Below are 26814 nucleotides of genomic sequence, written 5' to 3' on the forward strand. Positions count from 1 at the left end.
ACAGTCATATGTATACAACAAGTACAGGTAGGGACTCAGCACACATCCCTGTGGGGTGCCAGTGCTGAGCTTCAGGGAGGTAGATGTAACAGGCCCAATCCTCACTGTTTGTGTCCGATCCCTCAGAAAGTCTTTATGGTTTTGTTAAAATAAAACAAATCTCTAGAATTTTTGTGTGTGGTTGCAACCTCATATTATATGAGAAGCTCAAGAACATTATATGAAGCTTAAGAAAAATGTCTGTGCATATTGATGCTAAAAATTATGTAAAGGTTTGCATCTGCAAAAGCATGAAAATTTACATTAAGTGAGAGGTTCCACTCTAGGTCTGGTGTTTTTTCATTTCACAGGCTTAGGCTACCTGATGACTCATCATTGCAAGAAACCCAAGCTGCAAAGTGCTCAAGAAGATAATTGCAAGCACTCTTGGGGGATGCTGATTATCCCGTCAGTAAGATAAATCGTCCTGTTCTTTGACATTTGTGGGAAGGCTATGCTCACTGCACCATCTCTTTAAGAGGTAGGATCAGAAGAGTCTTTTCCAGTGGCCATAGGATATATCAGATAGGCCTCTTTGACATTAGAGACAGAAGTCCTTTCTGACACCACTTGCCTCTTTGAATCTCTGGCCCAACTAATGGATCCTTGGCAGCAGAAGGGCCAAAAAAGGGGGCATGTTGGGGAGCAGTTGTGGTCCAAAGGATTTCCAGGCCTTCCAGTTCCCTGGGACACACACCTAAACTTGGAGAAAATTTAGGCATACTTTTAAATGTATCTAAAACTCTTCCTCATTTTTCCTTCCATTGTTTCCAATGGGAGGGCAAATGGCCAAGCCAGAAATGGAGGAAGGAATGAAGACCATTTCTGTGCCTTCAGTTTCACCTTGTCAGCAGGGCTCTGAATGAGGAAGTTAAATTGCCTTTGTAATTCATCAAGCTTCACATTAGGATTGCAGCCTTCATCATCTTTTCTACCAGCTAGTTAAATTTTTGCTGCTTATAATACTTATTTCTTTTTAGTGCTTTATGTTTGATTCTGTTCATTTCACTGAATGCTTATGTCAGAGCTGCTTCCAGATCCTAGCTCACAGAGGATCACGCTAGCCAGCGATCATTAAATAAAAGTCTTTATTGAGTTACAGTTTCCATTCTCAAGCTGCTGCGTGCAACTCTACGTCTCATGGTTAGATCGGCGAAGCTCCATCTGCGTCTCCGCCCCTTGTACACCAACTTAATATCCTAGCCTTGCTCCACCTTTTCCGCCTGACTGTTCTTCTCTGGGTCCCTCTGCCCCCCGGGGTCTCTTCCTTCCTGGATTCCTCTGACGCTGACGCTGACCCCCCTGACTCTTCTCCCTCCTTTCGGCGGGCTTTAGGACCTGGCTCCCTTTCCGGGCTGCCTACTGCGCCACCTTCCTGTGCATTTGAACTTGGCACGCGCGCCCAACCTTCCACCTTCCGTCTGACCGTTTCTTCGCTCCCCGATGGAGGTGTGGCCACTCCTGACTCGTGCCCTCCCCCCTGTTGTGAGCTGCCAGCGCTTGATCCCTGGCGCCCTTCCTCTTCCCTGCTCTCTGGCGGTGACGCTGGTCCTGATTTCCAACTGCTCCCCTCTGAGTCCCCTCTGGCTCTATCTTCCTGGGGTGTCCCCCTAGGCTCCCCCCTTGCCCTGGCCACTGGTGCTCCTTTCTGTGAATCTTCTGATTCACTGGAAAGACTCGGAGATCTCGGGTCGTCGTCATCACTCATCTTTTCTTCTGCCTCCTCTCCCTCGCTCTCTGTTTCCTCCCTTGCCCTTGCCTCTGCTCCTGAACCCCTGACATCCATCCCCCCCTCGAAGCCCCCTCTTCCCCCCTCCCCTCCTTCCGGTGCGGGATCTGGGTGCTGCCGTGTCAGGGGGACGAATGTCGGATACAGTTCGCTTCCCGTGGCGGGCCGCCCTCCGAAGTCTTCCGGTTCTTCCTCCCTGCTCTCGTTGACGACGGTCACCTCCGCTTCCATCTCTGTGCCGCCGTGCTCGAAACCCGGGTCGTCCCCGAAAACGTCCATGTCCGTCTCTCCCTCGTTGCCTTCTGGAGACGTTGCTCGTCCTGGACCCTCCAGCCACCTTCTGCGGAACTGCTCCTCTGGTCGATCATCCCACCAATACGAGGGTTCTGAAGCAGATCCCGAGGGTGACCCCTCCGGGGAACGGGCGTCTCGTGTCGGTTCCTCGTCCGAGTCGAACCCCCGGAACGTGCTGGCTGAAAGCGTGGGCGTGAAAAGCCAGTCGTCGAAAAAGTCTGCTGGCATTGGCCTATGTGGGAAGAGGGCATGAAACTCTTCTTTGAGCAGAGGTTCGTCTAAAGCGTAGCCCGGCACCCAGCTGTTGGCACTGGCCGGGGTGCCCTCCTTGGCGAGAAGGTATTCTACCCCCTCTACCCCCCATCTGGAGTCCAAAATCTCCGTGACTTCGTTGATGCGCTCCTCCCGTGCCACTCCCCCCTGCCCGGTTCTCTCTCGGCGCGGACTCGGTGCCGTTCCTGGTTCCTGAAACCTGTGAGGTGCCTTGTAGGGAGTGAGCACCGATCTGTGGAACACCGGATGCATTCTGGAACCCTCCGGAAGAGCCAGCCTGAAAGCCACCGGGTTGACCTGTTCTTCGACTTGGTAGGGCCCCAGTTGTTTATGCCCTAGTTTCTTCTTCGCCAACGACCTGGCCGGCACTGCGTGGGCTGCTAACCAGACCCAGTCTCCCACATGGATCTCTTCGCCAACCCTTCTGTGTTTGTCCGCTTGTACCTTGTATGCGTGTTTAGCCAGCTCCAGGTGCCGCCGCAGCTGATCGTGGACCTCCTGCAACTCCGACGCGAACGCATCTGCTGTCTGCGGCTCCCCCTCCCCCATTCTTTCCAGTCCCGGGAAGGTTCTAGGGTGCCTCCCGTTGTTGGCGAAGAACGGCGTGACCCCCGTGGACACGTGCTTCGTGTTGTTGTAGGCGAACTCGGCGAGAGGCAGGTAATCCACCCACGTCGCAGGCTGTTGATTCGCATAACATCTCAGGTACTGCTGCATGATGGCATTGACCCGCTCCGCTTGCCCGTTGGTCTGCGGGTGTCTAGCCGACGCCAGGTTGATCTTGACGTTCAGGAAGCCCATCAGCCTCTGCCAGAAGTTCGAGATGAACTGTCGCCCTCGGTCGGACAGAATAGACCGCGGCAGACCGTGAACCTTGAACACGTGGTCTATGAACAGCTTGGCGGTTTGTTCTGCCGTGGCCACCTTCGCACACGGAATGAAATGTGCCATCTTGGAGAACAAATCCACCACCACCAGCACAGCCGTCTTGCCCCTCGAGCTGGGCAGATCCGTGACAAAGTCCAGGGCCACTCTCTCCCATGGCTCGAACGGAGTTTGCAGCGGTTCCAGCAGTCCGGCCGGCGGTCTGTGCACTGGTTTGGCCCTCTGGCAGGTGTCACACCTCGCCACGTAGTCCGCGACTTCCCCTCTCATTCCGGGCCACCAGAAGTCTCTGGCTACTAATTCCACCGTCTTCTCCTTGCCAAAGTGCCCGGCAGTGGGCGCGTCGTGCAGCTGCTGCAGTACCTTGGCGCGAAGTTCGTCTCCCGGCACGTAGATGGCCCCTTTACGGATGAGCAAACCATCTCGCAGCTGGAACTCGTCGGTCGCTGCCGTGCCCCTGTGCACCTCTGCCATCTTTGCTTGCGCGAAGGAGTCATCCTGCAACGCTCGTCGCACCGCATCCAGGTCAACTGTTGCCGCCGCGCACGCCCACACTGTCGGTGCGAAGATGTGCATGGCGGCCGCTGGCGTTGCCTCCTCCAGATACTGTGGCTTACGGGAGAGAGCATCCGCCATGATGTTGGTGTCCCCCGGGACATACTCTATTCGGAAGTCGAAATTCGCAAAGAACTCAGCCCAACGTATCTGCCTCTGGTTCAGGAACTGTGCCGTGCGCCAGTGCTCTAGATTCTTGTGGTCCGTGCAGACCTGCACCGTGTGCTTGGCGCCGATCAGGAAGTGCCTCCACGCTTTGAACGCTGCATGAATGGCCAGCAACTCCCTGTCCCAGATGGTGTAGTTCTGTTCGGACTTGCTGAGCTTCCTTGAGTAAAACGCTCCCGGCCTCCAAACCCCCTGCGGGTCTTTCTGCAGCAGGACTGCTCCCACGGCTCTGTCCGAAGCGTCTGTCTCCACCCTCATCGGCCTGCTGGGGTTGACATGAAGCAGCTGCTCTTCCGACGCGAAGAGACGCTTGAGTGCCTGAAAGGACTGCTCCGCCTGCTCTGTCCAGATGAACTTCTTTTTCTTGGAGCTGAGCGTGTCCGTGATGGCCGCTGTCTGCATCGCAAAGCCTTTGATAAACTTGCGATAGAAGTTCGCGAAGCCGACAAACCGTTGGACCTCCTTCCGGTTGCGTGGGCTTTTCCAATCCAACACTGCTCGGACCTTGGCGCTGTCCATGGCGAGCCCTTTATCAGACAACTTGTAGCCCAGGAAATCCACCTCGGTCACGTCGAATTGGCACTTCTCCAGCTTGGCGTAAAGCCTATGTTGCTGTAGCCTGCTCAGCACTTCCTTGACGTGTCTGTCATGCTCCTGCTGCGATTCCGAAAAGATCAGGATGTCATCCAAGAAACAGACGCACGTCTTGTAGAGGAGCCCCGCCAACACGTGATGCATGAAAGCTTGAAAAACGTGGGAGCCATTTTGCAATCCAAAAGGCATAACTCTATATTCGTAGGTGCCCAGGGGCGTGAACATGGCTGTCTTCCACTCATCTCCCTCCCGCATGCGAATGAGGTTGTATGCCCCTCGCAGGTCCAACTTGGTGAACACTCTGCCCTTCCGTACCTTTGCGAGGAGGTCGTCGATTCGGGGCATGGGGAAGTCCGATGGCTTGGTCACACTGTTCAAGATGCGAAAGTCCACTACAAGTCTTTTTTGGGGCGTGTCCCGCTTCTTAACAAAGAATACCGGACTGCCTCCCGCTGCCTTGGACTCTCGGATGAAACCGCGCTCCAAATTATGATCTATGAACTCTTTGAGTTCCTGCAGTTCGTCCTCAGACATGGAATACAGCTTCCCTTTGGGCAGCGCCGCCCCCGGCAGCAGGTCAATTTTGCAGTCATATGGTCTGTGGGGGGGTAGCCTGTCTGCCTCTTTCTCGCAGAAAACCTCCAAAAATTCTGCGTACTTGTGGGGAACCGCTTGCAGCGTGCCTAGCTGCAGCTGTGACTCCTCTTCCCCTCCTTCCTGCCTGGGCACGATGCAGTGTTCAGCGCAAAAGGAAGAGCCGAAGGTCAGCTGCCTCTGGTACCAAGCCAGCGTCGGGCTGTGCTTGTCCAGCCAACTCATGCCCAATACAATGGGCGTGTCCGATAGTTGAGTGACATTGAAGCTGATGATTTCCCTGTGATTCCCAAGTCGCATCACCATTGGTGGCGTCTGCTTCACCACTTGCCCCCCTAGCAGCTCCCTGCCATCCACCGTGACAACCTGCAGGGGCAGCGTGGCAGGCAGCAACTGTATAGCATGCCGGTCGACAAAGTCCTGCCCTATAAAGTCCGCATTGCTTCCGGAGTCAATGGTGATCGGCACGTCCATGGTGATTCCATTGGGCAGCTGGAGCGACGCGGTGAGCTTCACTACCGGTTTGGGCGGGAGGGGGTCCATGGGCTGTAAAATCTCTGGGGACTGCTTCACTGACACGTCTGGCTGGGCCCCAGTGCCTCTTCTTCCAACCAGACTCCTTCGTTTCCCTGCTGTGGTTGTCCTTGCTGCGTTGCTGCAGTTACCATTGCTGAGGCTGCAGTGTGCTTGTGGAGCCTCTGGGGACACTCTTTCGCCATATGCTGTGGATCATCGCAGATGTAACACTTCCTGTTCCCTCTAGGAGGCTTCGCTTTCACTGCTGCCGGTGCTAGGGCTCTGGTTGCTGACTGAGCCCTTGCACCTCCAACCTCCATAGGTTCCGCTCCTCCTCCTGGCGGAGGCGTGGATTGCGCACGCGCTGCTTCTCTGGGAAGGAAGGAGGAGCCCCTGGCTGGTTCGCGCCCTCCACGCCCTTCGTCCCTGCTCCACGGACGTCCTTCCAGCCGCACCCCCACCGCCAGCGCCCTCTGAACGATCTCCTGCGTGGTCCGGGGTCTCTCCCCCCTCGCAATTTCATCTTTAACCGAGCCGTGCAATCCCTCCCAAAACAGGTCTCTTACAGGAGCCGAATCTCTGTCCCATTCCAGGGCACTGACCAAAGCGAAAAAGCGGGCATGGTACTGCCTTACGCTGGCCCTCCCTTGCTTCAGTCCATGTATCTCCTGCCGAGCAAGATCCACGTCAATGCTTGATAAAAAGCACCCATCCATCGCTTTAATAAAGGCATCCGCATTTTGGAGCGCCGGATCCTTATCTCTCCACAAATTGCGCAGCCATGCTTTAGCATCTCCATGCAAATGGGACATGATGAATCCCACCTTCTCTTGCTCATCTCTAAAGTCTTTGTTCAGCAGTTGCAGTGCACACATTACATCTGCTCTAAAGTTGGGGTACTGTTGCAAATTCCCATCGAAGTGAGAGACCAGACCGCCTGTTCGTCTCCCCAACCCAATCCCCTCCGGTTTGGGTGTCAGTTGCCCTTGCTTCGTAAGCACTTCCAACCTGACCTGGAGATCCCTGTAGGCGGCAGCTGCGTCCTCCTCTCTCTTCCTGGATGCAAGAGCCTCGGCATTCAGTCGTGTCACTGCTTCTCTGAGTTCCACTATCTGCTGTTCGGCCGTCATGTTGTCTGCCGTTCGTGAGCTCGCTAGTAGGCACCCGCTTTCTCTCCTCTCCGCGAGGACGTAGATGCCCACAATTAGGAGATGGAGCTTACTGTCAGAGCTGCTTCCAGATCCTAGCTCACAGAGGATCACGCTAGCCAGCGATCATTAAATAAAAGTCTTTATTGAGTTACAGTTTCCATTCTCAAGCTGCTGCGTGCAACTCTACGTCTCATGGTTAGATCGGCGAAGCTCCATCTGCGTCTCCGCCCCTTGTACACCAACTTAATATCCTAGCCTTGCTCCACCTTTTCCGCCTGACTGTTCTTCTCTGGGTCCCTCTGCCCCCCGGGGTCTCTTCCTTCCTGGATTCCTCTGACGCTGACGCTGACCCCCCTGACTCTTCTCCCTCCTTTCGGCGGGCTTTAGGACCTGGCTCCCTTTCCGGGCTGCCTACTGCGCCACCTTCCTGTGCATTTGAACTTGGCACGCGCGCCCAACCTTCCACCTTCCGTCTGACCGTTTCTTCGCTCCCCGATGGAGGTGTGGCCACTCCTGACTCGTGCCCTCCCCCCTGTTGTGAGCTGCCAGCGCTTGATCCCTGGCGCCCTTCCTCTTCCCTGCTCTCTGGCGGTGACGCTGGTCCTGATTTCCAACTGCTCCCCTCTGAGTCCCCTCTGGCTCTATCTTCCTGGGGTGTCCCCCTAGGCTCCCCCCTTGCCCTGGCCACTGGTGCTCCTTTCTGTGAATCTTCTGATTCACTGGAAAGACTCGGAGATCTCGGGTCGTCGTCATCACTCATCTTTTCTTCTGCCTCCTCTCCCTCGCTCTCTGTTTCCTCCCTTGCCCTTGCCTCTGCTCCTGAACCCCTGACAGCTTATTTTTTGCTTTGTGTACTATGGAGATTATTGGGGAATTTTGTAAATAAATAAATAGACAATCGATTTATGTATAGCTTCAGTTCTGTGCACGCACAGAGATCACTACACATATTTACTAGCCCTTTTCCTTCCCTCTTGCCCCTGCAGCTGATCCTGTTGCTCCCTACCACCCTCACCACACACTTTCAAGCTGTCCCTCTGTGGTCTGCCTCTCATATTGCATCACTCATAATATTTTTTTGTAGATGAATAACTAGTTACTTGTACTTTTTTGAACAATGAATTCTACATGGAAATGTAAGATCTGTGTACCATGGAAACAATTTTTTTAAAAATATATAAACACTGATTACTGTTCTGCTATGATTTCTAAGGTCTTTCAGGTATTTGAAGCTCAATAAATATTTGGCCAAAGAGAGAAGGGAAATGAACATGTACTGTCAGTAACAATGAAGGTATTGCAACACCATAATATGAGCCAAACTAAGTGCTTGGTGTCTAAACCGCAGAACCTAGGGCTGGCCGATCAGAAGGTTGGTGGTTCGAATCCCCACGACGGGGTGAGCTCCCGTTGTTCGGTTCCAGCTCCTGCCCACTTAGCAGTTCAAAAGCATGTCAAAGTGCAAGTAGATAAATAGGTACCACTCCGGCAGGAAGGTAAATGGCTTTTCTGTGCGTTGCTCTGGTTCGCCAGAAGCAGCTTAGTCATGCTGGCCACATGACCCGGCAGCTGTCTGCGAACAAATGCCGGCTCCCTTGGCCTATAGAGCGAGATGAGTGTGCAACCCCAGAGTCATCTGCGACGGGACCTAACGGTCAGGGGTACCCTTACCTAAGTGCTTGGTGTAAAGAAAGTATAAATTATTTTGTCCAGACAGTTCTACAAATTAATAATTTTGTTGTTGTTAATTGTAGGAGTATCTCAGAGTATTTTGCTGCTTTTGCATCTCAACAGAATCAAAATATTCTAAGGGGAAACCAGCAAGCATATGGACTCGTTCCCTAGGTTCCTCTATGTGATAGCCCACCCTTTGATGAGGCTCACTCCAGGGGGAAGTGGGGATGGGATTGCAGTCTAATTAACACCCTTACTCTAAGGATGAAGCTGGTCTGCCAAAACAGCAAAAAAAGAATTAGATGTATTCAGCTATTCTCATAGCTTGCTGTCACCTTTTCCCGCAATCTGTGAAAAAAATGAATTGCTGTTTTTCCCTGATTCAGTGTTAAAGAGTGGGTTTTCCTGGGGAAAGTGGTGGGGCAAAAAAAAAATGTGCTCAGACACGGCACTTTAAAATTAAGACCTGGGCACAGAAGTGTTGGGGGCGGTGGAGGTAAATGTGGATGAACCCACACAGTCTATGGATTCAAAGGACAGGAACTGAAGTCCACTTTTGATAGTAATACAGCTATGAAGAACACTATAGAAAGACATGCTTATATATTTTGGCAAGAAAAGCTTCCCCAATGATGTAGGTACAAAGAAAAAGAAAATATAGGATTATTGTGAAAACAAGTACATGATGCAAGTAACTGATATGAATTTAATGAAAATATTTATTTAAATGGCGATATATACAATGGAGTGGGGGGGATGACAACTGTTATCCAAACAAATATCTGTAATGCTTGTAAGTACATAAATGAAACTGTTACATGGAAAGAGAGACATTACACATACTTCTGTAAAACAAGAAAATCTTTAATAAAACAAAACCAAACAAAACCAAAAGGTAAAAAAAAGAAGAAACTAAGAATATAATTTATTGTGGTACATTCTGGTAAAAAAACACACACTAATCCTAAATAATAATAAAAGTAATGATGATGATGGCCTTCTATTACAACACACTTTCCACCCTTCTGGATGCCTACAGCTGATACCTCAACTCCTGTTTGTGCTTTAATGAGCACACAGTGCTTCTTCACATGACAGCAACCCATTTTCATGGTAGAGAGGGCATTTCTGAGCATGTAAAGAGATATCCCCTCCCCTGTTTTCTGTTATAGGACAAGTCTTTGTGGATAAGTGACTTCTGTGTGCACATTGAATATTGCTTCCCCCCCCCCCCCCACCTTATCTGCCTGCAGTTACTGGCTGGATCAGAACATGCTTGTGCTTTCAAAGATACAGACAATATCCCAAATGCTGCTGTAGATAATGACTTAGACTTGCAAGTTCTACCACAGATTCACTGCTGGACTCAATATGTGTTGCTTTCTCTCATACTCTGTTTCTCCTTTGTAAAGTGGCTATAACAAAAGATGTTTCAAACATTACACTTTTACCAAAATTATGTGTGAGATCATCCCAGAGGGTGACCTAATGCATAAGCTCTGAGGTGGTTCTTAGTAGCCTGCCTTGAAGAACGGATTGTGAAGCACTTTGCATGGGCAAAGTTGAACAATGATTATGTAGCAGTTTGAAACCACACTCTAATCTTGGTAGTACAGTATCTTTACAATCAAAGACTATTTTCTAGTGATACAGACTGATAGGATATATATCACACATATTAAAATAACAGTACCTCAATTGATCACCAAGGTCAGTTTGTAGGTCAAGGTAGGGGAAGCAGGCTATATACTTACAACTGTTAGATGCAGTGAGTCTACTAGCAAAAGAAATATATTTAAGTAATTTGGTTGTTAATTTTCCAGTGCAGGGTCAGCAGCATCCTTGTTACATGCCTTAGGCGATATATGGTTCATTATGTAATGGAACCTGCCAGCCTGCCAGCTATGTTTATACATCCTGCACACTGGTACCATGTACTGGAGCAGATCAGAAATTTGACTCTAATTATGGCAGCTGTGTTCACTGATGCATCCAAATTAAAAGTGACCTGTGGGAGTGAAATCTGCATTGCTTTTAGTTTGAGCATCCTTTAGGGAATTGTATAACCTATGAAACATTCTTGGGTTCATTTCAAAAAGGCACAGACTTCAAGATGCAAAATTTCAAGCACCAGTTGTCCAGTTCACACATAAAAGCACAGTGCATGCCCGCTGAGACATTTTGATCTTCAGCCAGCCAGTAAAGAACCAGATGGACAAATTATCTAAGGCAATACAAAGTATCTCCTTATAGCTTTGTATTTGATTCTGCCCAGTGTTCCCAACCCACCCTTCCCCATGTCCTGTGTAGTTCATTACCAGTGCACGGATGCTGTTTTCTCAGAGGTTCCTGGTGACTGTATATTCTACATTGTGGCACAGCAGTAGGGCTGCCAGGTCTTCACCCAGAGTTGGTTCTTGTCCTTTTAAAAGTTCCGAGGCACCAAGAGAGGATGGATAAAGACAAACCTGTGTAGTAGCAGTGATGTCCCAACCCCAGGCATGTATAAGCTGCAGCAGGGGAACAGAGCACATATATCAAATTGTGTGGCATGAAACTATGCCACTCTGCTCCCACACCTACCTAGTCAATCTCTACCTTACCCAATCACAGACTGGAGAGGAGGGTGGGGCAAAGGTTCTGTTGGAAATAGTGTGATGCAGGCATAAGCAAACTCTGGCCCTCCAGATGTTTGAGACCACAATTCCCATCATCCCTGACCACTGGTCCTGTTAGCTAGGGATGATAGGAATTGTAGTCCCAAACATCTGGAGGGCCAGAGTTTGCCTATGCCTGGTGTAATAGGAGGTGGCCAGATGTCATCTATGCAAATCCTTCCTCAGCACAACCTAATCCTTTCCTCTGTTGATGGACTTCTTGCACTTGTGGACACCTGCAATTCATGGTGTACACCCACCCTTCTCCTCTTGTTTTCCCAGAAATGGTGTCTGTGAATTTGACATCGTAGGTAGGATACAAATGTGTGCCACTGCACAGTTTGTATGGTGCATTTCCAGCATAATAGCTCTATAGTCTTACATTTCTGCTACATAGGAGCTATGTATTTGTGCTCAAGCCTGGGTCAGCCAGGATGGGCACTGGCCAAAGGCCTGATGGCTCACTGGCCTCACCCAGCACTGCTGTCATATCCCACCCTCCCAGCTGGGCCCCCTAATAGCTGGTTTAGGGGTGGAAAGGCAGCAGAGCCGCTTAAATAGGAGCCAAGCTAGTGGCCACCTACCACCTTAAATGCTCTAGTATAAGCTAGAGCATTTATATACCACCCTATCGCATTCATATGAATCTAGCAAGTGACCACAGGGCACAAAGCAAAAGGCCTAGATGCTCCAGTAAAATAGATGGGAGGACAAGGAGAGAGGGGGGTGGCAGCAGCAAAGTGACTGCAGTGCCATCCATGTCTGACAATGTTTGAAAGACTGAATGAGCCTAGAAAAACTTTGTTGCAATGGAAAATGGAGCACAATTTGTCAAGAAGAGGATGCTGGATATAATGGAAGCCTTTGTTTAGATGCAGAATGCTTGAGGGAATAGTAAGATCTACATTGACAGAGTGTAGATGAATATACAGTGGCAGGGTTCAGTGTTTCTGCAGGAAAGAAAAGCTCTTTGCCTGTCTTTTCACACAAAAGAACCTTCTATCAATCCAACAGGTGAGTGCCTATCAGGTATATAAAAACAGATTTTCTGCGCAACTTATAAAAATGCTAAATGATATTTTTGCAACATTTCATTCCAATATCCTCATATTTTAAGCACTGTTGTATGGATTAATTAATTGTAGCAAATTTGTTTTAAATTGAGGTGTCATTCTTTTTTTGACACTGGAATTTGGTAATGCACAGGTATTGTGTATAAATAAACTATGTCATTTGTTATCAATGTATTACTAATGAGCTCTTGAGACGTTTTATTCTACTGGCAGTCCTGGAATAACAATTCATTGAATTTCCAGACTTATTTCCATGGTGAGTTTAGGAATACACACTTAAAAAAAACACAATACAAATTTCATCTGAATTATTGTTTATTTAGTGGTTTAACTGGCAGCTCCACTGCACTCTAGGTGGTTTATTTGCACTTGTTAATGTCAAAACTGTCTCTTAATGGTGGTTTTCAAATGCTGATTAATGAGGAGTTTTAAAATTTATTACAAATTGCTTCTTCAGTGCTCTTAAAGCAATTGTGTGATTTAAACAAATAAACTAACAACTACAAAATACTCTGCATTTGTTAGCAGCCCTATTAATCCTTGTACCACTTAGGAGGGTCATACTAGTAACACTGACCACACTGGTGAGAATGTATTGCCTCAGCAGCACATAAAAATCGTTTTTATAGGACTCATCACAGTATGTGGCTTGCACCCTTCTCCACATTATGACTCCATCCACAGCGTATCACTTTGCATGTGTATAAGCTACCCATTCCTCTCATTCTTTTATTGACACATATATTGTACTGTCAGCTCACTGGAACCACTTGAGCTGTGCAACCCACAGCATGCACCAACCACTCACAGTTTGTCTGTACAGGAAGGAATGCTTCAACATTCTCTCATTTTGCCTACTTAAGGGGAACACAGGCATTCTGTGCATGGTTTTATTTATTAAATATATATACAGCCTTTCATCCAAAGATCACAATACTGCTCACAACATAAAAATACAAAATGAGACAACACAAAACACATTTTTTAAAAAACCCCAATAACTTCCCCTCCCACATTATGGTATTGCTCAAGGACTGAAGTTATCACTCAGGAAACCATCTGTGACATTCTCAGGACATCCATGGCCAAGTAAAACAGAAAGCAAGTACAGATGATGCACTGCTGCTGGAGCAGCTGCTAGTGGATGGACTATGATGTAGCAAGAGCATCCTGAGTGTACAGTCACTGTTGGACCTTCTGGTTGGTCTCCACCCTGAGTGTACCACAACTCACCACTCCAAAGAGACAGGCTTGTCTAAAACTTCACATGGGAATTTACCTCATTATCGAGAGCAATGCGGGCAAGTTCCTTATCAGTGGTGCTAGGCCTGAGAGTCCCACCATCTCCTCCAAGGCCCACTACCCAAGGACCCTGGACAGTACTGCATCTGGCTGAGCTAGCTTAAAAACGGGAATTATGTGTAGTTTATGTGTATTTTAATGAACTGAACAGAGCGAAAAGTTATGAGTTATGGGGGCATTGAAGGAGTGTGTGTATTAACAGTGCTCAGTTTATATTTTTTAGTTGCCATTTTATTAATGTTGCTAATATTGTTTTATAGATTATAAATGCCCTAATGATTTGTTTGATATGACTTTTGGTGTAATTGTCATGCTTGGCTTATTTTTAGATGCTTTTTTTGTTAATAGTGGTTTACAGATTTGTATTTGTTTTACGGATGATTTGTTAATTATTTTTATATGATGTATGCTGTATTTGTAATGTTACATTATGTTTTATCGCTGGCATCCGTCTGCCTTGAGAGACATAGGAGTGCTCCTCTGATAAATAATAATACAATAATTAAAACTGAAATATATCTGGAATGTTAGTTTCCCCATTCAGTCTGGCTCATTTTTGTGCTGTAACAAATATGCATAGTTATATTATGGCCAATTTATCCACACCATTATATTTGCCTTTGCAATGACTATTATGTTTTGACAGAACTACAGACTTTCTTAAATACTGTTTGATCATGTATCATTATATATGCTGGATTTTAAAAAGAGATGCCAGAAGTTATACACAGAAAAGTCTAGACAGATGTACTATTACTAGCTTGAGACCTCTGTGTAGGTAAACATTTGTGCTCCTGGACCACATGAACCCGGTCCTGCTACCTCTTCAGTTGTAGCTATTATGGAATTAGCAACATATGACTTCTTTTCCTTTCAGTTCCTGCTCGCGTAGTGGATGTATACTAGGGTGTGAGCACACAAAAGATTCTGGTGAATGTGGCTTGCCCGAGCTAAATGGGAATCTCTCCAAAGTGTCCCAAACTGAAGCAGGGACCTCTGAAGCAGTATCAATTGACAAAGTGGTACCATGATAATGGGATTATCTCAACATTAAGTACCTTACAGCACTATGTGGTTGATACAAGTCTCTCTAAAATTAATGGCATAACTTCAATTCAGCCTTTTTTGTCTACTTGTGTTTTAAGAATGTCCATGCATAACAGAAAACCTCGGTTCACTAATATCATATTCCAGAACATTTCTGTATCTGCTGTAGGATTCTATGTTTCCAAAATTAATTGGAAAATGAACTGGAAATTAAAATACAGGAAAACAACAAGATGGGGGGGAGGAGAGAGACATAAACATGCACAGAAGCTCAATCTAGCAATTGCTGTCCCTAGGTAAAGAGTAAGAATGACAGTTTGTGTGCATAGGTCCCGTGTGATATTGCTGCCATTTATTCTGTAACTCCAGCTGAAAGAAGATGAAAAGAAAAAATATTTTTATCTAACCTTGAGGGATTAGGTTTTGCAGCATGCTTTAGACTAGAGATGATCGCTAATGGGCAAAAGTTAAAGATGTTAAAACTGCAATACAGTGAATAATTCAACTGGCAAATGCCTGACAACTTAAAATTATCTCCTGATAAAGGGGCCATGGGGGGGGGGGAGAGAGAAATTCCTTGGATTCTTTGTTGTGAGGAACAAATAGAAGCTTTACAGCACAATTAAATCAATCAACCCAATGTAATGGTTTTTAATAGGCACAGGAGTCACAATGCAAACACAAGGGCTTTTACCTTTCTATAAAGGAAGCAGATACATGTGCACATTGCATTTAACACACGGATTATCAGAGTCCAGAAAAATGAATGGAGCAGCTGTTGTGTGCAGGGGAGGTGTATGTGCTTATTGGAGAGGTTCTGATGTTTGCATGGTGTGCAGAACACAATTACAAAAGCTACAGGAACTTGGACCTCACTTTTCATTTGCTGGTTAGATACACATTCACCCCAGTATAAAATGCATGTCCTCCTTCAAATGTGAATGGTGCACACATGCAGGATTAGGAAGGAGTGCCCAGGAAAATACTGGACTGCTGCTTCTACTCAGCAAACTATTTTGTTATATACATTTCACATTGACAGGATGCGTGTGTATTTTGTCCTGAGCATATGTAGCCAAATAAAAAAAATGTTTTTGAAGAATCCACCCCATGGCAAAGAGAATAAACATACACAACTGGATACATTGTTCCAGCCAAGGTTTTTAAAAGAAAGAAAAGCAAAATGGATCTTTCCTTGTCTCTTTTATTTTCATCATGACAGTAAAAATGCTTAATACAAAGTTAATACTAGGTACAAAGACAGAACACTGAACAAAGATGACATTCTGGGGGGTTGGACTGATTTTATTTTATTTTCTACTAGGAAAATAATGAATTAGCTTTTAAAAGGAAAAGTGAATGACAAAAAAAATCACTAATGGTGATGGCTACAAAGATTATGATGAATCAATTATTATGGTAAAGATAGATACATTTTTCTTGAGATGGATAAAAAAAGTGGAAAAAGTGGAAAGGGGCTCCTGGCGCTTTCAGATTAATAATACTATTGCAAATGCAGAAAGATCTACCAAAGCGTTAATAAGATTCTTCTATGGGAAAGGAGGCCACTACATACCGGCAGCCTCCCAGGTGTTTGCTGCCAAAATACTATCACAATTGTTATATGGATCCCAGATCTGCAGTTTTAAAAACCTTACTCTCTTAGAGGCATTTCAAACTAAGTTTTTCCGCTGCCTGCTGGGGATCCCCTCTTGCGTATCCAACATAGCGGTCCGTTTGGAGGTTGGGCAAATTCCTATCAGTACCCGGATATGGATATTGAAGATCCATTATTGGCTAAAGCTTATTTTCTTCCCGGTTGGGCTGGCACCTTTGACCTTATTGGATACCTACCAATCCAGATGGAAAGCTACACTGCTGGAAAAGCTTAAAGGCTTGGGGATCCCACAGCCGACCCTGATAGCGACAGGCTTCGAGAAAGCTAGGACTACAATTCGCCAGCATATCTGGGACGTAGAATTACAATGCCACATGAGCGAAATGATCAAACATCCTGCAATAAGGGACTATGGGAGAGGTTTTTCTCCAGCTAACTATCTGTCAGGTCTTCAGGTGCCCAAATACAGACGGTCTTTTACCCTCGCCAGATTCAACGTTCTCCCTTCTGCCTTACTTCAGGGCAGATTTGAGGGTAAACCATACACAGCACGGGTCTGCCCCTGTGGCTCGTTGGAAGTTGAAACTGCTTCACATGTACTATTACGTTGTCGTCTTTATGAGGATATACATTTGACTTTTATTACACCTGTTTTGCAAAAGTCCAGGAAAGAATCGGAACACCATAGTTTAAAACTACTGCTAGAGGACAAGAATCCCAAGACTACATTAAATGTAGCCAAATTCTGTGCGGCTGCAATTAATCGCAGGAAGCAAGTGGTATCCCATAATGACCAAACCCCCAAATGTTAATTACAGGGGGCATGCTAATAATTAATTTTAATTTTTTATATTGTCCTCTGTATTTTTGATTTTTTTTTTAATGATCTGTGATATTGTGTGTGTTGACGCTGGTCTGTGACCGTATTAATAAATTCATTCATTCATTCATGGTAAAGATAGATACATTTTTCTTGAGATGGATACTTGTCATTTTAAAAGCATCATAGCAAGAAAAAGTGGCCCATCCTGTCAGATTGGATTTAGCCCTGCTATGCATTTCCTCTTGTACCATTCCTCCCAACTTGGTCAGATATTGTCTTGGAGATTGATACTAATCCCAGTCCAAAAGGTGTAAAGGGACACTCAACCAGCAATTCCCTTTCCTCTGTGCTGCAACACAAGCAGTTTTTTAATCTTTCATAAATGTAAAACAGGGTGCATTGTAGAGTGATTGAATGATAACAGTAATAGTGTATGGATTTTATTGTGTTGTTTTTTATAAAAAAAATTGATGTGGATGCAGGCATGACTGCATAGGTAAAAGGGCCCTCTGGATCAAAGTTCTAGCTTGGTTGAAGAGGGCTGGCCTATGATGACATCTTGCTCTCTGAGGCAATGGACAAGATGGCAACCCCTCCCTCATAGCACATGCAGAAGGTAACTGGATTGGCTGTTATCCCACATCATACACCACACCAGAGGGTAGCAGGCCGGTGTAAAGCTCGCACTGCATGCACAGCTTTGTCTTCCAATGGAGGAAAATAGCTGGGGGTGGGAAGACTTGGAAGGATGGCTGCCTCTTTGCCCCAATACTCTTTGGCATGTTGCCTAATGGTAGGGCTGACCTTGAAGCTGAAGGAGCACCAGAGGTAATCTAATGGAGAGTCAGACAAAACTAAGTAACAGCTTCTGTCACAGAGACAATATCAGATCCAATGCTTATGCCAATTTCTATTAGAATATGCTTGCCCTTGATTATTTGAGAACATGGAACTATTATTTGGCTATTCACTTTGTGTAAGGGAGAGACACTACACCCGCCAGCAATTCCTCATTCTCCACATAATGTCTACTTCAGGCATAGGCAAACTCAGCCCTCCAGATGTTTTGGGACTACAACTCCCATCATCCGACCACTGGTCCTGTTAGCTAGGGATGGTGGGAGTTGTAGTCCCAAAACATCTGGAGGGCCGAGTTTGCCTATGCCTGGTCTACTTGATTCATATGCATGTAGGATCCAAGAGGCGGACTTTGGAAATCTTTTGTAATATGGCACCCTGTGTGAGGCCATTTGGTGTCCCCAAATGGATCTTCTCAGTTATGGATCTTCCAAATTTTGTGCCTCCTTGTCTTGGCACCCTTTGCGAGGCAACCACCTGCACCGCCCTAAATCTGACACAGAGGATCCTGTTTGTGAGCCTCCGTCAAATATGGTGATCCTGCATAGTAAATGTAGCATACAGAACAAGTGTCCATGAAGGAATGACTTGCTGTCTAAAGTTTTGAGGATACTGCTTTGATCCTTTGTAGAAGTAGAAAGTGTTCTCCATCAAAAAGAGATCAAACATTGCATTTTGTTCATCAATATTAACAGATAAAAACAAATCCTATTTCTTTTAATGTTCACCAATATGTGGGGATGAGAGAGCTAGGTAACTTGCAAGTTCCACTTCCACCATCTTCATTCCAGTACTTAAATATATATGCAAAATAATCTAGTAAAGTAGAACATGATAACTTTAAATTGTACAACCTAATTTTGTGCATCTTTCTTTGGCAACATGCCCAGATGCATTCAATTAGACTTATGGAGGGTAAGCGTGCATGGGATCTCAAACTCTGGTGCACTTAACTGTGACTGAACCTCAGTGAATACAGTGAGTCTTGAATAATAATAATAATAATAATAATAATAATAATAATAATAATTTATTATTTGTACCCCGCCCATCTGGCTGGGTTTCCCCAGCCCCTCTGGGCGGCTTCCATAGAAACCAAAAATACAGTAAAATATCACAGATTAAAAACTTCCCTGAACAGGGCTGCCTTAAGGTGTCTTCTAAATGTCAGGTAGTTATTTATCGCTTTGACATCTGATGGAAGGGCGTTCCACAGGGTGGGCGCCACTACCGAGAAGGCCCTCTGCCTGGTTCCCTGTAGCTTTGCTTCTCGCAATGAGGGAACCGCCAGAAGGCCCTCGGCGCTGGACCTCAGCGTCCGGGCAGAACGATGGGGGTGGAGACGCTCCTTCAGGTATACTGGGCCGAGGCCGTTTAGGGCTTTAAAGGTCAACACCAGCACTTTGAATTGTGCTCGGAAACATACTGGGAGCCAATGTAGGTCTTTCAAGACCGGTGTTATGTGGTCTCGGCGGCCGCCCCCAGTCACCAGTCTAGCTGCCGCATTCTGGATTAGTTGTAGTTTCCGAGTCACCTTCAAAGGTAGCCCCACGTAGAGCGCATTGCAGTAGTCCAAGCGGGAGATAACTAGAGCATGCACCACTCTGGCGAGACAGTCCGCGGGCAGGTAGGGTCTCAGCCTGCATACCAGGTGGAGTTGGTAGACAGCTGCCCTGGATACAGAATTGACCTGCGCCTCCATGGACAGCTGTGAGTCCAAAATGACTCCCAGGCTGCGCACCTGGTCCTTCAGGGGCAGAACAGGGTAGTGCTGTAAAAATAACACTTCAACCGAAAGGTACCACTTTATCACAACACAGTACCTGTTTCAATATGCACATGTGCTGATGCTTTCTGCAAAAATGCTTTCCATTACATGGATATTAATGTTACTATTTAACATTACACTAGTGACATGGTGTACAAACTAGATTCAATTTTATTGTCTGACACAAGGGCCAAGGAGGCTGATATTTCGGCCAACAGAATTTACTAATTTGCTTGTGCGTTTGCTACTCATTTGAAGAATAAAAGCTAGTATTTCATTCCTCATAAGAGACTTATCAAAAAGTAAAAAGCTAAAGAATAAAACAAGAACAAATTAAATGGTGTTGAAAGCCTCAAGGGGAAAAGTAATCAGTTTGCGTTGCTTGGGATTTTAATTGCTGGCAAATTATATTTTGGAATGCATTCAGGAGATGAAATGGTTTCTGCTCTGTTTTGTAAATCATTTTCATATTTTACAGGCATGCAGCCAACTGGTTATAATGACATATTGAACTCAAAGTCCCACATGATGTGTACTGATGATACACTCATACTGAAAAGAGGATTTCCAACTATGCTTTCTAACTATATCTAACCATCTGTCTATCTATGAACTGTTGACTGCAAAAGAATATGAATATATGTATATAGCCTTGTAAATAATTATTCAGTAGATACTCATTCACCTGGTTCTTTACCTATCTGCACACCTGCCCCACCTCCACCATCATACAATAGGACAACGTTTCTCCAGCTAGCACAGTAGAAGTAACTTGATTAGTAGCACTAGAAGTAATTATTTGAGAGATAACTAGTCAAAAAACATAGTCAAAGGTTGATAGCTCTTCTCTTAGTTTTTCCCATTTACTTCTTCTTACTGTATTGCCGATTTAAGACTAACACGTAGGCTATAGAGTTCAATAGTTGCTCAAATTTGCATCTCTTTGATGTTGGCATTTAAACTGTTCTATAAACTGCATGCAACTTTTTTTGCCGTTGAGTATCTCCGTGTTATGTAAGTGTCAAATGCCACCAACGCAAGTTCCCAAATAGAATGCTGCATACCAAGTATCAGCCTGTGCAATGCAACATGCTGTCCATTGAAAAAAAGACATGTTTTCCTCCTTATTTTCCCCACCAGCTATGACACTACTCATGAACCTTGAGGGCACTTAGCCCTAAACTGGGATTTTGGCACAATGAAGACAGAGTGCTTTTGAACAGGACTGCACCTCTTGGGATTATTCTGCTTCAAAATACCCTTAGAAAGACTGCATGCTCAATTTCTTGTCATGACGAAATCTCTCCATACCATCACTTCATGATAAGGCTACCCCAGAAGCCACTTCATTGACATGCTAGCTTTTACAGGCAGAGTATATTTGATATCAGCATCCATTCATGCGATTTCCTTCTCCAAGAGCATTCTGAATAGCTAGATTCTCACTGGAGAAATAAAGAGGAATAATTTACACTCACTTTCTCTAAATGGATAGCTTTTAAAGTACTGGAAATTATGGAGGTAAATAAACAGGCCAAATTCAAATGACCATAAAGAGTTATACACTTAAGTCCTACTTTATGAGAAGTCTGGGGATACTTATAAAAGTTGCATTATTAATTTAAAAGGATATGCCTGTGGTTTAACATCTAAATAATTTTAAAGCAAAATTTCTTTTTCAAGAGAGAAGTTCATAATGCTATTGAATGTGCTTAAAAAGCCCAGCCCTATGACAGAAAGAAGAGGCACATTGTTTTTCTGCCTTGCACCAGTGACCATAGGTTTTGAGCCACATTAACCAGAGGCTCATGAAATCTAAGGATTTGCCTGAGGTCCAAAAAGATTGTTGACCCTCTTTTTCTCCATGCTAGCTAACTGCAGGAGGTAACCATCAAACAGAGCATGCAGGCAATACGCCAAGAGCTCCTAGAGAGGTTGCAAGACGTTTGAGATGGGGTACTTGCCAAAGTTAACCTATCTCCTGATGAAATGCTGATGAGCAAGAATGAACAGCTCCGTCCTGCAAGCTACTGCTTCCTCATTGCCCATAAATTTATCTTGGGGTATGAGAAGTAGGAGAAAGACATTAGTGAGTACTCCCCACACTCTGACAAGAGAATTTCTGGGAACTTTTACTGAATACTCATAAAAGCTCAAGCCTCTGGGGCATTTGATTGGAACACATGCGAAGGCTTGACTTTTTTTAGGAATAACTTTCCTAGGACCTTTACTGCTAAGGGAAGTGGCCTACTAGAAGAGAGATTCAACCATGTTGGGCAGCTGCTGAGACCCAAGTGTGGTCACCCTTGTTCTTAGGCCATGGCAGCTGTAATGTGGTCCTCTGTTAGTACATAGTAGTGGTCTGTCAGATGGGGGATTGCAATAATTGGTGATGACTGCTGCCCAGTGGTGTTGTTAGATACTTAAAGGACTTAAGTACCATGAAAAAACTTTTGCATAAAATTTGCATATGTATTGATGAACATTAAAGGCTGACTTTCAGAAGCAAAAACACAGCCTGTGTCTCTCGCTGTCAGGGTTTACCCTAAGCTATGGGAACACGGGTGGCGCTGTGATCTAAACCACAAAGCCTAGGTCTTGCAGATCAGAAGGTCAGCAGTTTGAATCCGCGTGACAGGGTGAGCTCCCGTTGTTCAGTCCCAGCTCCTGCCCACCTAGCAGTTCAAAAGCACGTCAAATGCAAGTAGATAAATAGGTACCGCTCCGGTGGGAAGGTGAACGGCCTTTCTGTGCGCTGCTTTGGTTCACCAGAAGCGGCTTAGTTATGCTGGCCACATGACCCGGAAGCTGTCTGCGGACAAACGCCGGCTCCCTCAGCCTATAGAGCGAGATGAGAGCTGCAACCCCAGAGTCATTCGCGACTGGACTTAATGGTCAGGGGTACCTTTACCTTTACCTTATGGGGTACCAACAGGATTTTCTGGGCCCAGCACATTACATGTGGATTGGGCCCTCCATAAACTGAGATGGGGAGTCTCAGCAGCACTGCACTTTACAGCCACCTGCCCTGTAGTTAAAGAATTTTCTTTTTTAAAGTGTGGAGGGGGAAGACTGGGCCCTAGTACAAAATACCTAGGAGTTGGCCACCTGGGCTATCCTCAAACAATGCTCCTGCTGCTGGCAGAGTGGGGTCAGTGATTTATGGACCATCAGTTGGGTGATAATCATATGATGTGACAGCTCATAAGTAGGCCTGCTGTCCATGGTAATGCAGTAATGGTACAATTAACTAGAGTGTGGTTCAAGGGCAAGCAAAATTGTGCCAGACACACACATAGGCTGGCTACCCCTGCCAGACTCTTTGGTCATTTATTCAGGCAGGGTTATAACCACCAAACTTGATAACAGTGTGATCCATTTTAATCCCAGTTCCTTATGTATGCTGCGTTATTTCTTTATTCTACAATTTTAACTTTTAGAACTTTGGGGATTTCAGTAAAGTTATAAATTCAAGGCAAAATACTGCAATTGCCTTATGTGCTTCTTTCCTTTCTTCTCTCAATTTTATGTTGCTTGTGAAGTTATTTGATTTCAGAAAATAACTAATCCCCATTAGACTAGAATAAACTGGAACAGACTAAAAACTAGCAATTCTGTTCATGTAGTAGAATTATTTTGCATATTGTTTCAATAATTCCAATCTATTTCTGTGTGGCCCTACCTTTCTAACCAGTTTTGACCTTGGCTGTTGTAGGAATTGAAAGCATCTGCTTATTTGAAATGGCATTAGATTGTTTTTTCAATTAATACAGTTTGACATAGAGTCTAGTATATGCAAGCACACATGAGAATATGCACAAAGAGATAAACATATGGGATGAATAAGGCAATACTCTGTTGATAGTATTAACCAAAATTAAAAAAAAATGTTATCATGTGAATTGGCTCAAAGAGAATTAGGTTTCCTTCTGTATCCTTTCTAATGATATATTTTATTCAAGTTTGGGTTAGAGATTTCTTTCCTTCTATGAAAAGAATGCCTATCATAGGCTTACAAGAAACTTGTTAAAAGAGAATTTGATTAGACTAAATCTACTTGTTATTTGACAATAATGCAGCATTAATGGAATAACACAACGAATAATGGAATTAAGAACTCTGAAACCGCTCAAACAACATCCCATTACACCAGACTAATTCCACTATTTCAGCAGTAATCTGTTTCACAGCACACCGGAGTGCTTATGCAGTCAAAGCAAGGAACAGTTGCCAGGGAAACCAATCAATTGAAGATACCTTGTGTGAAAATGCAAATCGGGGAGGGGGGATATGAAATGGCTGCACATGGTATTTTGACAGCTCAGGGTAAGTATGACTATTATTTCCTTATCTTCTAGTTAAGTTAATGATCAAGTAAATATTATCATCACCACCCTCTGCCCCAAAAGGAAATAACTGGGTGGACCCAATCATGTTGTGAAGCAAAAAAAAATATGTTCACACTATATATTTAAGACAAAGGTCAACACATGGCACAGGACACTTTTTACTTAAAGCTGTTCTGAAGCTAATTCAGCATGCTGTGAAATAAATTGAAGGTGCAGTCAAAGATCAGAGGCATAATATGAAACCAAGTAGGCACTATTCCAATGAACAGTCCTCATGAACTGGCCCGATTGAATTCTACTCTTCTGCAGCAACTATTCATTTCATTTCAAATCCCAGTGTGATTTGTTTTCAGATCTGGCTTTAAAAATAATATTTCTCTTATATAGATCCCCCCCTCCGATTATTCCCTTGGCTGCCAATTGGAAATTTAGAACTATTATTCTGTGAACACATCAAACATTGCTGTATGTAGGAGCTCTATGGGTAATGTGTAATAATAGGAAGTGTATTTTTCTTACTAATAGTGACCACTTTATAGCCTCCACAGCAACCTATGAATAACCTCCATACCTCTTCTAGCTGATGATAAGACCACAAATCATGATGACATTATTTATGCTGCACCTAGGGTTGTCAAAGTGGTTTATATACATTGACAGGCTCCTTGCTTTAAACACACACACACACACACACACACACACACACACACCAAGCAAGCCAGAAGTTAATACAATTCAATTCTGAACTTCACAGTTGCGATTATTCATGATTACTCGGCTTTATTTCCAGCAAACATTTAGTACTCTTCATGATCTCTACAAAAATGCTCATCATGGTTTGATCTGCAAAGTGCAACTAGCATGCCTGAACTATTAAGTTTTGCACTAAGATTTTTTTTTTAAAAAAAAAACACAAATATGAAAAGAACATTACTGTACATTTAGTAAACTTTGATTATTCAACCAAACTATCTGGTCATCCTGTATTTGAATGGTAGATAAAAATACAGCATAGCTGATGTACCAAGACTAAATGAAGAAAAAGTAGCAGAGAAAATGTCTTGCATCAGTAGGTTCAAATTTGCAATCCCCATATTCCAAAAGATAGTTGCAGCTTACGCAATGGTAATGTGGTGCTTAGGTAATGTGGTGCTTGCAGGTGTTATTGAAATATAACTTCCATTATCCCAGACCACTGGCCATGCAGGCTAAGAACAATGCAGTCCAGCAAGTCCAGCAACAACTAAGGTACCCGTGCTGGCCATCTCTTGTGTGCGCTATTGTTCCACACCGTATTCCCTTCTAACTTTAGGACTGAATATGCTTTTTCACTACCCTGTGCCTTGGCAACAAGAGGGAGGATGGGTTTGCTTTCACCTGTAATCAGAAGCCAGGCAAGAGGGGACATTTGAAAACCAAACAGAAATATGATTTAACAAACCTAACACAAATCATTGTGATTTAACAAATTATCTGCACTGTTATCATGCCAGAACTACTTATACTGCAAGTACATATTTGTAGATATCCAACAGGAAATTAAGTTTGCCTGAACAACAGGAATAGTGAAAGGAAAAAGGTATGAAAAATATAGAAAGAAAAGATCCTAATCCTAGCAAAACAATGCTTGTTTGAGGAGATATTTCATATCACTATTACTGAATTTAGTAATTTCCCCCTTTGTGTTATAGAAAGAGCTAACTAGAGAGCAGAAGAAATTCACTTTGCTGTTAATCGCACTGAAAAGCTAACCATTGCATTTCTATTTGGCCATAGTTTTGCTTAATCAGCCTGGATTTTGGAGAAATATAACTATTTTTATATTTATTTTTTTAAAAAAATGTAAGTATCACATAAAATCAAAGTTGCCCATATTGTTTCATGAATGAAAATGAAAATAGCTAAAGGTAGCTGATAGTGTAGCAATTTTCTGGAAACAAAACTTGTTTCTACAATTTCCTTCCTCAGCAAAAAGGGAAAGGAAAGGCTATTAATGCTTATAAACACAATCCAGCCATCTTTAAATTCTATTGATTTTAATGGGGAAATTAACTAACTTTCTCACAGAAAGCAGTGGGGCCTAATTAGCTGAATGTTGGTGGATTGTCTCATATTAAAAGCCCTTCTGTGAGTGGATTCTACCTATAGTTTATTGTGAAGCTAACCTATGTACTAATGATATAGGAAAGTTTTACTAAATGTTTCAAAGTTGGAGAAGAAGAACTTGGCCAATCCAATGGCTGCTGTTTTCAGTGATAGTGCTGTGTTAATCATCATTTATCTCCTATACTGTAAATTAACACTTCCAAAGCAAGATACATTTTCCTACCAATTTGGATACCCATTAAATTCACAAACAATTCTATGTCATTTTCAGATTAGAATACTGAGACCCCATTTCCCTCTTGAATTAGTGTCCTAATCTGCCTTCTCTGGAAAACAGGTGGCAGCAGCTGGTAAAGAACAGAGGTTTGGAGAGCAATTCTGCCTTGGGAGACTGATTGTTGGGGATGCAAACTGTCATATTTCACATGCTTTTATGCAATTGATGATAGTGAATAATTCTGCTCAGAATATTCTATACTGGAGAATATTCATAATTCAGAAGACTATCTGAAACACTGGAAGCACAATGAATGCATAGTGCGCTGAAAAGTAGTATTCTGGTATATTATTGTAAAGGACAACTCTAGATTCCCATAATTGTTAATGGGAATTGTGTGGTTATGTATTTGTGTGCAGCATTCTGAAAATTCACAAAGGAGAATGATTTGTTTATCAGTTTGAGTTAGATACAATATGAAAATTGATCAGTGAGGTGGAGGAAGGAATTCTACACTTATGGAT

The 26814-nt window shown here is 44.4% G+C and overlaps 2 protein-coding genes across 3 annotated transcripts in view; both read right to left on the reverse strand.

Annotated features, from left to right (window-relative positions):
- The window catches only part of LOC308481346 (DGAT1/2-independent enzyme synthesizing storage lipids-like), a 203987-nt gene that overhangs the window by 151683 nt on the left and 25490 nt on the right, over positions 1-26814 (reverse strand). The gene's annotated exons all lie outside the window — the stretch shown is intronic.
- The window catches only part of XKR4 (XK related 4), a 145792-nt gene that overhangs the window by 80480 nt on the left and 38498 nt on the right, over positions 1-26814 (reverse strand). The window contains exon 2 of one of the 2 annotated variants that reach the window (XM_081013380.1): positions 10941-10982. The exons of the other annotated variant lie outside the window; for it this stretch is intronic. Within the exon in view, the coding sequence (XP_080869506.1) occupies positions 10941-10982 (42 nt within the window). The remainder of the gene's footprint in view (positions 1-10940; positions 10983-26814) is intronic. 2 annotated transcript variants of the gene reach the window in all.

Source organism: Podarcis pityusensis (genome assembly GCF_964106645.2).
Source record: "Podarcis pityusensis genome assembly, chromosome: 7".
In the NCBI taxonomy this organism is placed as follows: Eukaryota; Metazoa; Chordata; class Lepidosauria; order Squamata; family Lacertidae; genus Podarcis; species Podarcis pityusensis.